The sequence below is a fragment of the Monopterus albus genome, unplaced genomic scaffold (genome assembly GCF_001952655.1).
Source record: "Monopterus albus unplaced genomic scaffold, M_albus_1.0 scaffold126.1, whole genome shotgun sequence".
Lineage (NCBI taxonomy): Eukaryota > Metazoa > Chordata > Actinopteri > Synbranchiformes > Synbranchidae > Monopterus > Monopterus albus.
In genome coordinates this window covers 996,350-1,011,204 of record NW_018128006.1, presented here as the reverse complement: position 1 = coordinate 1,011,204, position 14,855 = coordinate 996,350, and the positions used below count along the sequence as shown (strand labels likewise).

Sequence of the window (14,855 nt, the reverse complement as noted above, 5' to 3'; positions counted from 1 at the left end):
AGCTCCTCACCCTATCTCTAAGGGTGCGCCTGGCCACCCGGGGGAGAAAGCTCATTTCAGCTGCCCGTATCCGGGATCTTGCCCTTTCGGTCATGACCCAAAGCTCATGACCATAGGTGAGAGTCGAATCGTAGATCGACCAGTAAATCGAAAGCTTCGCCTTACAGCTCAGCTCCTTCTTCACCACGACGGACCGGTCCATCGACCGCATTACTGCAGAAGCTGCACCACTCCGCCTGTCAATCTCTCGTTCCATCCTTCCCTCACTCGTGAACAAGACCCCAAGATACTTGAACTCCTCCACTTGAGGCAGGAACTCTCCACCAACCTGAAGGGAACAAGCCACCCTTTTCCAACCGAGAACCATGGCCTCGGACTTGGAGGTGCTGATTCTCATCCCAGCTGCTTCACACTCGGCTGCAAACAGCTGCTGTACCAGTGTCAAATTCCTCGTGTCCAACGCCCCTGGCCAATAAAGCTCGATTCTTGGTTGATTCTGGATTATTTTGGCAGCCATGGCACCTTGTTTTGTGTCGGATTCATTTAAAGGTTGATGATTTCTCCATAGTAATGGGGGCTGAGGCTCATGGGTATTGTAGGGTTTTAAGCTGTCTGCCATTAAAAAAATGATAGATAAAACACGAGTTCTCATAAATGACACTTAAACTGGTCACAGCGCCATTCCATAACATAACATCATAACATAAATCTACATCCTTATTACATCATCTGATGTTTTTATGTTAAGTAAGAGTGAAGGTATTTATTGAAGGAAAATTAAATGGGAACAGGAAAAATACTTAAGAAATCTATGACCCCTCTGACTCTACTTTCCTACCCTGTTAAATATCTTTAAAATAATAATACTTGTAACCTTTTGTGGGGTCCTGACCTATAGGCGGGGAACCACTATTTTATCACATTGGAGTACTATAAAAGAATATTATCACAGAAATTTAAATAAGTACTTTCTTGAAAAAAATACCAAACAAACAAACAAAAACCTGGACTGCTACTCTACACATCACTAGTCTTCAACCATGTATTGAAAAACACAGCAGTATACACTGTATAATCCCCTTCTCACTTGTGTGTGTGTGTGTGTGTGTGTGTGTGTGTGTGTGTGTCCTGGCAGACTCAGCAGCTACAGAAGAAAGATTCACAGCTGAAAGCCCTGGATGCCTTCTACAAGGAACAGCTGGCACAACTGGAGAAGAGGGTACAACATTTACACACACTTGGAAATACGTATTTAGCGGTTTTCACAGACTTCCAAAGTTGCAAAGTTAATGTAGACAAAGCTATACACATATACAACATTTCTACAAAAACACACAGACTAATGTACAAACATAAAAATGCAGGCACAGACACAATTTTCTGTGCAAACATGCACACACGCAATCATTCTCTGATGATTTGAGCATATTCATGTAGCTACAGCACTATGGCAGGTAGTGAATGGATATAGTGTAAATAGTCTGTATTGTAACACTCACTTTTTGCAATGAGTCGGTACATCCCGAGTCTCTTATAAGATCCATTGTTTCCCTTACTTGCATCTTTTCCTTGTCGTAAGGTTTTTTTCACATGAAGAGTGATGCCATTAAACAATATGTAGTGGTGTTTTTTTTAGAGGAGGTTTAAATGCACAGCATATACGTATTCACACCAAACGTGACATGAATATGGAATGGGAAGTTCTAAATTGTTGCACTAGAAAAGTACATATCAAGCAATGATGACCTGCATGTGATGGTTCTGCTAAATACAAGGCATGCATTAATAAAAAGGCAACCAGGAACGTTTCACTGCTTGTTAAAACTGTACCATGGTCATTTTTGGACCCACTTCAGGATGTTTGTGGGACAATTTGAGGAGTTGTCATGTCACCAAAGCACTTGAAGATGCAGGGGAACAATTACAATGGCCCGATTGACCCAAAATGGCACCTGGCTGTGCATCTGAAGTAAAATATATACTGAACACGACTTTAATAAATAGGTTTAGCTGACTGGTGCACCATGCACTTGTGGTAACAATGCTGCAAGTTTCAGCAAACTGCATCATGATTGGCCACAGGTGTTCCTGTTGCAAGCGAAGAGTTCAACATATTGACCTTGGGGTGAAAAAAAATAATGCAGCTTTTCACTCAGCAATGTTCTTTCATTGATGTGCAAAGAATCATTGGCAGTATATTGGCTCGAAAAATATCATTGATCTGCAAGATAAATGTGAAAAAAAATTCACCTCCAATGTTTAAAGTATGAGGTAAGACAGCTGGCAATAATATGCGTATTAGTCTATGGTTGTGCATAACTTAATACGTTGGATACAAAAATGTGTTTGTAAACTCTTGAATATGTGAAATCATATATAAAATATGTAGTGTGTATTTTGTCTGTGAGAATGCATTTTAAAAAGTTACAACTTCAAGAAATTACTAATACGAAGTGACAACTTAGATCCAGGGCCAGTTTGAGTTCCGTCAAGATGTGCATCTGCTCTGTGCTGACACAGCATGCCCATGGTTAAGGTAAGTTAGCTGTTGCTTAGTCAACTTTAGGGACTGAATGCCATCACGACTTTTTGTCAACACTTAAGATCATGAATTTAGTTTATCCCACAGGATGTGTCAGTCATGTTTGTCATTATGTTATTGGAAAAACTCAGCTGCCACAAGGCCTGTGTTTATCCAAAACTGTGGTTTCACTGTATGTTGTTACATGGATGTTTTTAATGACTTGAGATGTCCTTTCTTCACATCTTTCATCTGGGGTGTCCAATCACCAACTGATTTCTGATAAAGGGACATGTCAGTTCACAAAATACTTCTGCAAAGGATGGTCAAGTGTATTCTTGGTCATGGCTTATTCAGCACCATCCTCAGTCCTTGCTCTTTGGTCCTCAGAGCCGATATAAGATACTTGGAACATCCTACATCCTCGCTCGACCCAGATGTTCTGGTCGACCGAGGACGTATAGGAACAACCTTATAAGAGACTTGAGATTTACTCTACCAGGGTTTCTTCCCTTTTTCTGTTGTCTTTTCATACTTGTTTGCTGAAACCTTATCAGATGATACACTTGTTGGTAATTATGCTTTTGCAATAATACAGTGGGTGCAGTGCATAAGAAATACCATTTATGCTATGTGACTTTAGCCAAGTCTAAGTAAATTTAAACTAGCTGCTACAGAATCAGATAGCAAGTACAGTATACACAGAAATCTGTAGAAAAAGCACTGCACAAGGTATGTCTGTAAATGTGATTCAAACGGTGGCATCTCCAGAGAGCCCTTACAAGCCCTTTGATTGCCTTTCATCTGTCTGTCTGACATTTACCAGGCAGAAAAGGTGTGCGAGCTGTTGGTCGAGAGTTAAGTCACAGCCTCACCAGGTTCCACACAAGAAGGACCTTTACATGGGTTCTCTCTGGAGAAAGTCCTCTTCTTTTCAAATGGAGAAGACCTTTATAGGACATTATGTGTCCTGCAGTGTTATGTCCTACAGTTGCCTCCTGTGGTCCATCTACTTAAAGCTTGAGAGTAAACTTCAAATTCGCACTCATACAGCCTTTTATTTCTTCATTTTGACATTTCATTTAGTCAGTCTTTTGTTTATTTTTGATTGATGATGTAATATTAATACCCAGGTTTGGAATAAAAAGGCTTTCAGATTGGACGTGGTATGCACTGCACTCGCTGCTGGGGTTGGGCGAAGTACAGGGGAGGAGGGCGCACACACGAAAATCGTGCACATGTTGGGTACCAGTTGCTAGGTAACCAAAAAGCTCCCCAGGAGGTGGTTAGTGGATATTAACTAGTTTTTCAAGCAGCGGACTTGGATGCACGATGTATCTATCTGCATGTAAGTGAAAAGCTCTGGCTTTAGTTGTAGTGATGAGGAGGAGGAGACGAGCGGCAGCAAAGAAGAAGAGGGTGTGGGGCTGCCAAAATCAGAATCTTCTCCATTCTTTTTGTGGTCTGTCAGGTTCTGTGCAATGGGTGTCATCGAAGTCTCTCTTTTTTTTTTTTTTTTTAACTTCAGTGCAGGGTGTAGGGACCGCACGCGTGACCTTGCGCTGCGGTCAACCCGGTGCAGTGCAGATACGTTCTTGCACTGTGTAACACATACAGTAGAAATGTGATAGCAGAGCACAGCGCCCATCACGTCCTATCTGAAAGCCCCTTAAGCCTTTGGTGGTGGGCATACTCGCATGTCACTCAGCATGCTTGTATATGAGTAGAGGTTATGTTTAGTGCTTGACAGAAGCTACAGTAAATGGATAGTCAGTGACTCAGGCAATGGGCTTTTTTTCTCTTTGGTTAAATCCTTTTGAAACTAGGCATGTCCACTCCTGTCCTGCTAGAGTCTCTACTGAAGAAAGAAGCGAACGCGGTTCTTCTTTCTAGGCATTGCACAAAAATCTGTATTCTAATTACCACACAGTCAGGCTCAATAAATGTTTATAGTCTCAATGAATAGTATGTTCACACATTTGAAATACACACATGCACACAAGTCTTAATTAGTAACAGGTTGGGTTTGCAGAGGGTAGAAGACTTGCAGGCTAGCATACGGGTAGCACAAGCTGTGTTTGCTGTTGAGCTTAGGATGTTTGTAGACGGACCTCTGTCTGTGTGTGTGAGTGTGTGTGTGTGGTACAGAGAGATATGTTTTGCATGCATGCTGTACTGTATATTCAGGTGCATGTGTGCTATATATTTAAATGTGTGAATTTATGTCTAGATGGAGGGCTCAGTATGTTTGCAGACAGCACCAGAAGCCACATAATACTGTGGTTTTACTCTGACTGCTCAACTGTTCTTTATGCTGGAGGTTTAATCTTTCAAACTGCTCGGCTGAACTTTTTAACATGGCTGTCAACATGGCTGGGTGTGAGGGCTGTAAACTAGCATATCCGCTAACTGGAGACAGAAATTTTGAAAAAGAATAAATCAGTCATCTCTGCCCACACAAATCATGCTTGTGTACTGTATGTGTAGTTGACTCTCTTGCTGGCCTGGTGGCCTCATCACCCTCCTCCCTAATGTCACAAGCTTTGATCTCAGACTCGGATGCCACTCGTTTCTGTGGCTAGCGTCAAGCACTGCTCATACCGGCATCAATAGCGGGGCCTGATCAGAGTACGTAGCAGCTGTGGAGAGTATACAGTGTTCTGAGCATGGACCAGAGGCGGCTGGTAACTGCCTAAATCTTCTGTTGTCCTCTTCTTTTTTTTTTCTTCTTCACTGGTTGTCTTGCTTTCTCTCTCCTACTCTCCCACAAACAGTCCGATCATAATGGAGTATAGCTTGAATTCAGTGGAAATGAAGTGTACACAAGGAGATCATAATCCTCTTCCTCCAAATCTGACAGGTTGCTTGACATGCTGTCAGCAGGGATCTTCACGTAGTGCACCAGAAATATCTGCGCACTAAACACACACACACACACACACACACACACACACACACACACACACACACACACACATGTACAAATTTGTCTTTCTGCTGTATAATTGTGAGGACACCTATTGTCACAGTTTATTCCTTAACCTCTTTACTATACCATGGTATCTGCCTAACTTCAACCTTTGCACTAACCTTATACTAAACCTAATTCTAATTCTAACACACACACATATACAGTATATGAACATACACAAACATGCAGTACTGTATGTTTGTGTAGGTCCTCGATGCTATGGAGTCAGGTAGGCTTTCTGATCTGGACTTGTTTTTTGTTTTGTTTTGCTTTTGTTATTTTAAATATTGTAAAAACTCCACTTTTCTGCTGTGTTGCACTTTCTTATGGAGATGCCTACATCCTGTGCCCCATGTCAAAGTTTAACGCTTTCATCCTGTGAAAAGCTGGAGTTATCTGCTCAATATGCTGAAGTGAGGGTTTTGAATGTGCTTATTAGTTTAGCTTGTTAGCTATATTTCCACTGAGGCTGCACCGATCTGGAGATGAGGAAATGAGATTCATAATAAGCTACCGTTGCTAAACATTGCAGAGTTGTGGCTAACATTCCATTCGTCTCATTATTTTTGCCTGAGCAGTGCTTGTGTGCATTCCTCAGTAATGATAAACACTCCATGAGATCCAACCAGTTACATTTAATTAATGTCCAGATGAAGGCACTGTGAGACAGAAAGATTGAAAATGAGTTTTTAGACGCAACATCTAAATGTGTTAGTTTTGTAACATGGTCACACTTGGGCTGTAGAATGTGTCTTTATACTCTATTTTATATGTCCTAGAAGGTTTAAAAGTAGAGTTGGCATTCTTTTCTGAAGCATTTTTTTTGTTTCATACCTTGAAATTCTCTTTTCATCCCAATGGCAATGAAGACAACATAAATAAAAAACACACATTACATGGCTGCTAATGCCTTTTTTCTGTAAGGTGAACTGTTGTGAGGCTGGAGAAGTTACTGTGTCTGCATTATGCCAGGTAAAATATGAGGTTTCCCAATTACCTGCTTTGTTTAGAGTGTTGCACATCTCCTTTCATCAGTAGATATTCTGTTGTTTACCTATCTGTGGTGGAGAAATTCAAATTAATGCCGTTGTGGTTCATTTTGCTGTCCATTTTCGATGCAACATCGGCAGCAGGAGGTGTGTGCGTTCACAAACTATCCTCTTGGCTCTCTGGTTTTATCATTCTGAAATAATTAGACTATTCGGAGTTATGATGGGTGCAAAGCCAATCTAGAGGTACCCAAGATTAAACATTAAATGGCTGGAAATGAGCAAAATGAGCATGCCTAGCAGACTAGGTCTTCCATTAGTGACTTTTGTGACCCCTCAGTGGCTACAGCACAGGAAAACAAGAAAAGACTACAGTACAGGGGAAGAATGTAAGACAAACACAACAGAACAGTGCTTATTAGATGGGAGTTCATGCATTTAAGTATATTTAAGCATAAGACATCCAATATGACACAGTGACATATGTCTCAAAGCTCCTATACAGGCCTACACAGAGCCCACACAGAGCCCAGGGTCAATAGTGTGACACCATAGAAAATTCTTTTGTGTTGTTCAGTGAATGCTGTTGCCACTGACAGGTTAGGCCCAAAGGTTAGATAAAGTGGGAGTATGTGTGGGTTAAAAGACTGTTCCTTTTACAGTTAGATCAAAGAACAGCCTGTGTGTGTGTGTGTGTGTCTTTTTTGCCACCCACCTGTAGACCAGCATTTGTAATGTCTGCAGAAATTTGAGTTTTTGCTGCTTTGGCAAGTGTCTGTGTATTTTTCTTGTCATCCTGTGCATACATGTTGTGTGTGTTTGTGCTTATGTCATGGCACAAACCTTCAGTAGGTTAGAATAACCTTATTAATGCCATGCTCTGAGCAGTGGTACTGTGTGAGAGGTTCTGCATCCTGATCTTCCCTTGCAAGTTGTGTTTTTCTACTTTAACAAAGTTACACTGTGTTAATTAGCCAGTCGCATAGAAACAAACAGTAAAAATAAATCTACCTAATCACATTCAAGGTTGGAATTGACTCCAGCAGATTCCAAGCACTAAATTTGAAGAAATGTATCCCCACAGTTTTACGGTTGCTGTAAACATGTGTAGACAGCTGGGGAGAATGACTGCAATCATAATCAGCAGGGAAGCAGAAATCTGTTGATGGCTGACGACTGTAAAGTACAGCTGTTGCCACCTTTTCATGGCTAACAAGCTGTTGACACTACACGTGGCCAGAATTTTTTTTTTTTTCCTGGTGCTGTGCAATTCTTTTAATATTTTGCAGGTTTCGATGGCCGACTTTAAAAAAATAAACAGTGGGTTTCTATCAGGTATTTGCATGATCATTAATTTTTTTTCCTATGCATTTTAGCCTTCTCCTCAGTATTGTCCCCAGCTCTGGTACAGTTATCCTCAAAATATTGACCATACACCATTATCATTGTTGCCTGAATATTCAGGTAGAAAGAATGGGGAAATACATGAGTATCCTCAGTTGGAAGCACCCATTCTGGCTGAAGTAGAGATTGATATAGCAGGAAAATTGGGCAACATTGTTAAAAAGACCTTAGGCACTCAGAGAAAGAGAGAGAGAGAAGGGTCTGTTGTGTTGAGGGTGAAGGAACATAATGAGGACTCAGGAAAAGAGGAAAGTAGTTGCAGGTGGCCTAAAGTCAAAGCCCTGGGAAGCAGCACCCTTAAGTTGCACGTTTAAACTCATGCAATATGCATTTTAAAGCGTTCAGGGATGTAAAATAAGGGGAGAGAGAATAGAAATTTTTACAAATTCCCTGAGCACCTGAGTTATACCACCAGAAGAAATTGTGGCTGATATTTAAAATCAGGAGAAAGCAGGTGTAAAATATGTGGCACTGCTGCCAGCACAGCAGCTGTCATTCATTTGAGACGTCGGTGTTAAGAACACATTTGAGGAAGGAGAGGGTGTTTGTAAATGACATCCCTCTCACTGGGATGCCAGGATAGAATGTGAGAGAATTTTACAAGCTCTCAGGTTCTTCAGTTATTGAAAGAAATGAAGGATGAGTTAGGTGGCAGAAGACTACGTGATTGCAGTTTGAAAATATGTTCGTTCTTCAGCCAGTGTTAGCGTTCATCAGCACTAAACTTGCACTTTCTTCTACACCCCCTCTTGGTCCACACACGTGCAGTACAGGCACCTGGTCTTTTTAAGTGGAAGTGTATTGAAATTAACATCTGCGGCTGAACTCATTTATATCATTAGTGTTGCTAAAGTTGAATAACAGTGGTGACGTAATATTTTGTACATCAGGCATTTTTTGTGACAGGTAGTAAGTTCCCCCCCCTTCCGTCTTGAAACGTCAGAGATTAAAATAAGTGTCAAAGAATAATGGCTGTCCTGTATTGAAATCAAAATGTGATATATTTCATTTACTTTATTTTTTGCAATGTATGTGGCCTGGCCTAGAGGAGAGGAAGCTTTTTGATAAAAGAAAAAGAAATATGTTGAGCAGAAGGACGAGGATGATGGTGAAGGTTTAGAGCCAGTGAAAAAATAAGAATAATATGACAGCTGCTCGATGAGAAACCCTACAACCACCCCTTAACTCAGTAGTGGCCATGGCAACTGATGACACCACACTTACTTCTTTTTTCTTTTGAGAAAGGTAAAGGGATCATTCATCCTAATATAAAACTGATTATGATTGTGCTATAACTGTGTGTTATAGAGTCACTTAGAAAGATAACCAGACATAATTAAGAATTCATGGCATGGCCAGGATTACAGACACTTGCCAGTTGTGGTCACACCCATTGCTTTGCCCCTGAGAGGAAGAATGTGAAATTTAAATGTTCTATTAGCCATCATAAGACATAAGTAGCTTTGTGTTTATGTTACCCCTCAGTTCACAAATCTCTCACACCCTTTCTTCTCTCTCCTTTCTCTCCTAAACCATTCGCCTTCTGCTGTTTCTTTTTCTTTATTCCTCACCTACCTCCCTTCTAGCTTTGTCTTTGTTCCTTTCTCCATCATCCTTCCCTTCCCAGCTGGTACAGTTTGCTGGTTAAATATTTGTGGGGGGTGCTGGAAGGCCTAAGGAGGATCAACAGAGGAGAGGCTGCAGTTGTTGTGGATTAGTTGCTTGTTTTATCATAATACCACTGTCTGCTTGCTTGTGGTTCGGTGCACACAGGGCAAGCTGCAAAGTCAGAAATCACAATTTCTAAAAAAAAAAATGTATAAGTAATGCAACTCATTACTGCTGAGCTTTATGAGCTTTACTTTCACTAGAAGAAGCTGGAATCACAGAAGCTTCCTTGGGATGAAAATGCAACTCCACACCTTTTTCTTCACACTGTGTATTTTATGATGAGACTGTAAGAAATTCTGATTCTGTGCTGTAACTTTGAGCTCACAAAACAGTTTATAAAGTCTGGATGGTGCATAATGCAAAAGAGAAAGTGGGACAGAAAGGGGAAGCTGATGTGGGAAAGAACAATGAAGAAGTACACTACAGGAAAAACGTGATTTAGTTATATGGGGACCTTTTTTTCATTACTTTTGGAGATGCTCTGATCATGTTATCGAGGACTAACACTGTTGAATAAATGAATGTTGTTGACAGCTGAAAGGTTCCATGTTGTATGTGCAATCTGTACTACAGTTGACAGTTTATTAGGTACGCATAGCCAAAACTAATGCAGTGTAATACTTACCAGGAAATTAAAGGAAGAGTTTAACATTTAACATTTAGCAAAATGCACTCATTCACTTTGGGGGGTGGGGGTGTGAGATCAGAAGATTGATAACACACACATTTGTTCATTAAATATGAAGCAACCCACAGAATCCAATTGGCCTACCATCATATAAGGCAGAAAACAGGACGAAAAGTTTATCTTGGCTCTAAAAAGGAAAAGAATCCATTTACCAGCATCTCTAAACATGTCATACACCATTTTTTAACAGAAGTATAAAACTGGAAAACTGTAATTTTAGATTTACAGGTGCTGGGGTGATGAGCAGTGTCACTTTAGTGATTTATTTAAACATTTTGGCAAAAGGTTCATGCAAATGTCTCTCAAAAACTGAGGACTTTGTAATTTGTTACCAGTGCTGTTTTACAAACTGGACCCACTGCTCCAAAATATGAACATATTGGTCAGTGTGATTTATTTTAAATTTGATTGCATCATCATCTTATATCCCCAGCTTTTTTAGTAAACTCATGGCCAGTCAGGACAAGACATATGCTGTGAATAAATCTCCACAACAGCCTTTGTTCATTTAGCAGCATCTTTAGTTAGCACAGAAAATCAAAGAGGACTAATGCTTTCTGTTTATGTCCTCCTGTGTTGTCCTTGATGTCTTTAGAATTGGGAAAGATACGAACAGAGCAAGGAACAGTTCCACCAAGCTGCCTCCACCATGGAAGCAAATATGAGGTGAGACACACACGCTTTCACACACATTTTTTGAACAACTTATTTGCTGTCTGAACAGTAAGAAGAAATATTCCTCGGAGCCTGACACGCACCCACCAGCTCTCATGTTTACACGAGCATGCACACAGCAGACTAATAAGCAGCAATAGATAGTGATCTGCTTTTTTCCTAGTTTTTTTTAACCAGCTAAATGCAAACATTCTTTGGGGCAAACCTGACTAATGTGATAAGTGTTCTAATTGGCTACTTTAATTAAGTTGAATTTAACAATACCCTATTTCCCTATCCTCGCTTCTCACTGTGGACTTGTAATGAGCCACGGTCAGGGAAAAGGTAGCTAATTATTGCCACTGCAGTCTGGAAAACACTGAATTGTAATTTACATTAGAGACCAGGCCTTGCCTTGCTGTTAAATTTTGTGTCACACCAGTAACGGGGCTTTTCATTGACAAGTCCCATTAGTAACTAACTGAAGCTAACTGCAATTAGACAAAATTATTTCTGGGTTAGAACAAAGTAACATAAAAACTTGTTTTTGTTTGCACAACAACTTATCAGATGCCTGAACCACTTCTAACAACTTCTTTTGATAGCTTTTAAACTCGGACTTCTTTCTGGATGTCTCCTATAAGGGAGACCTCAGCCAGCCCGCAAAAATAAGCTCATTTTGGCTACGCATGAGCTCGTTCTCCCCCCAAAACCTATAGGTGAGGGTTGAAACTTGGGTAGTAACAGCTGCATTACTGCTTATGCTGTATTTGTCTGTTTTTTTGTTTGTTTGTTTAATTTACCCTCACTGTTAAGAAGAACATGACATACAGCACTTGAACTCTTTCATTTGCTTCACCATGAAATAAAATGATTAAGAGAATTTGCCCGAACTGTTTACAGGTGATCTCAGATCAGCTGAGTGAATGAAAAAGACAGTGATTAACACTTGTTCCTTCCTTATTCTTGAGTCATTAATTGATTCAGCTCATTTTAAGGAGCCCAGATTTCAAATGTAGGAAATTACAGTTATAATAAAGATTTAAAGTTTAAAACACCTGCATGGTCAGTTAATCAGATGACTAAAAAATGATGTGAAAAGAAGGTACTTGTCAACAGAAGAGGAAGAAATCCTGCCCTGGTGACCACATAGTGTATTCACACCAAAGCCCAGCACATGTCTGCAGAGAAGGTGTCTCAGCCATGTTTCTGCCCTTCAAGCGCATTCCCCTTCATTTACACATGCAAGCACATTAGTTGTGATTCGGACATCTAAATAGCAGGTGGCCTCCAACTCAGCACTGTTCCCCTGTAGACACACATGGAGCATTGGAGCTGCTTCTGCTCTGCTAACGTTCTGCTCACGTATCGCCATCTGTGTGGACACAGCATTAAGCCTGACTTTAGGCTTGCCCTCCATGCTCACACATGCTGTTTGTACACAACTCAGTGTTCGCCAGCCCTGTAGTTATTACACCCTTTCAGTGGTATTCTGGACTGACTGAAGACTGTTATCGGCGGTTTAGGTGTATGAGACCCCCATAACAGTCAGATTTAAAGCAGCGTCAACATGTTTTTGATCTCGGCTGATGCTCTGGGGAACACTGTACAGTAATGCTTCTAATCTTCTGCTCGTTGGGGTGTGTGTGTGTGTGTGTGTGTGTGTGTGTGTGCGTAGGGTGATGGAGGGTATTCTAAATCCATGAGTGTTTTATCAGAGAAGATAAAACAGTCCAGGCTTCCTGTATGGGGCTACCTTTATGGCCAATTATATGCTGCTTTTACTGGATTTATAGAGTGGATTTGGCTCACATCCATTCTGTTATCTAGTCTAACCCCAACCTCCAGGGAATTCAGTAGTGTTACTTTAGTTAGTTAAGGTGTGAAGAAAAGAGTTTGTGTGTGTGATGTTCAAATATACAAAATAAATGGGGTATATTAGATCTGAACCTTTATCCTTGTTAGAACATGGTTCATTTCAATAGAATGGGGCCAGTGTTACTATTATTAGTAATATGTGTGCATTCCTACTATATATATAGTCAAAATGTCTGTTGTAAAAAGAAAGGTCTTTACCGTAGGAAAAAAGTGCCTGCTGAGACTTTGTACCAAAAAGAGAAACACTGTTTTCCACCCACATCTGTCTGTACTGTATGAATTGTAGTTGTTGAATGTTGCATGTTCCTTTAAGAAATTGTAACAAATCTGAACATCCTGTCCTCAGGTGGTTGCATCACTGGATCAGCTGTGTTTATTTATTATTATTTCTTTCCTTCTTATTCTTGCTAGCACTCACATTATTCAGCAAGCCTTGAAGTGGATTATTCACCTACTCTTGTTCACATACTTAATGATCTGAAAGCACTGGATAGATCAATACAGGATTTATTTATAGGTTAATCCATATTTTAATCTTTGGAGCAAAAGGGGGGCTTTGGTTGCCAGCATTCTGGTGTTTGGGGGATCCAGAGAGCACAGAGTCTGTGACTGTATGAGAAAGAAAGTAAAGAACGGGTGAAACTCACCAAAGCATAATGTCTTTCTTCCTCTCTCTCTCTATTACAATAATTAAAATGAAGTAATCAGCAAAACACCAAAACACACAAGGAAAAAATGTTGTCAGTAACATCACAATTAGGGCGAGCCCTTTGTTAATTAAACAATCAATAACCCCATCATCCCCTCCTGTATGTCATTATAACCGGATGCATTCAGTAAAATGGAGATAAACATTGATGGATGTGTGAGTAAAGGGTGCAACAGCTGGATGGATGGATGGATGAATGAAAAGTTGGATGAAACAAAAGGGAGGGGTTAACTTTTCATGAAAGGCACTGGTCTTGGCTTTATCAACTGAAATAATCCCTGTATTCATCAGCAGGCGGATTGACAAGCCTTTATTCACTTTTGATGTCACTGTTCAGATTCCCCGCCATTTTGCTGTAGGTTAAAATGTTATGCTGCTAGTTATACATTTAATGCTTATCCAGATTTTCTTACTCTGTTTATCTCTAAAGACATTGCACAACTGTACACAATCACCTACAATTATCATTTTTATTTGAATTGCATCATTCAAGACAAGACATTCAAGAGTTTTAGAGTGACCAGTTACTGTCTGACTGTTACTCTAAATGTGCTTTTTGGCCAAGATGTTTAAAGGAGCTTGTTCAGGGCACGACGGATGCTGGTCAGGAAGATGCTGTTTCCTTCCTCAGTGAAGTGCACTCCATCCGGCAGGAATATTTCCTTTTTGAAAAACCTCAGGAGGGGATGTTCAATAACTTCACCACCCAGACAGCCAACAGCCTTTCTCATCAGTGCGTTCACCAGCTTCCTGTCACTGTTGATCTTCTGTGGAGGCCCATAGCTCCACTTTTGCCTCTCATTGATACAGGAAAACAAAACTCTCATTGCAGGAAACTCTTTGAAGCTGCATCAGTTCTTTCTGCATCTGAGATGCAAGTTTGCTGGGGGGAGTCTGGCCCAGATCGTTGCCACCGGTGTGGACAACCAAAATATCAGGGGAACTCTGTTTGGCAAGCTCTCCATAGAAACGCGGAAGAACCCCACTCCAGCGCATGCCCCCTTTGCCAAACCACTGAACTGTGGCATTAAGTCCAAAGTTTTGTCCATACAGCTCATGTGCAGCTTTCTCCCCACGATGAATATAACTGGACCCAATGATCCATATCTTTTTTGCTACCGCCGTCGTGTCCACCTCCCTCATCTTCTTTCTGAACATGCCATCTGAGGTTGTGGTGTCACTCTGCGACCTTCAAAGATTCAAAGATTTTTTTTTATTGTCAATTCACTATATGTGCAGGACATACAGAAAATCAAAATACCATTTCTTACTCACCTAGTATTGGGTGATACCTCCTCTTGTGGGACTTGGACCACAGCAGCTGGATTCTTTTTAAAAGTGCATATTAGCGCTTTGTCTTTCTCGTCTGC

At 40.6% G+C, this 14,855-nt stretch overlaps 1 protein-coding gene across 6 annotated transcripts in view; it reads left to right on the top strand.

Annotated features, from left to right (window-relative positions):
• The window catches only part of LOC109967203 (MICOS complex subunit mic25a-like), a 95,427-nt gene that overhangs the window by 45,042 nt on the left and 35,530 nt on the right, over positions 1 to 14,855 (top strand). For all 6 annotated transcript variants that reach the window (XM_020612607.1, XM_020612606.1, XM_020612610.1 and 3 more), the window contains 2 exons: positions 1,136 to 1,219; positions 10,840 to 10,910. In XM_020612607.1, coding sequence (XP_020468263.1) covers positions 1,136 to 1,219; positions 10,840 to 10,910 — 155 coding nt within the window. The remainder of the gene's footprint in view (positions 1 to 1,135; positions 1,220 to 10,839; positions 10,911 to 14,855) is intronic.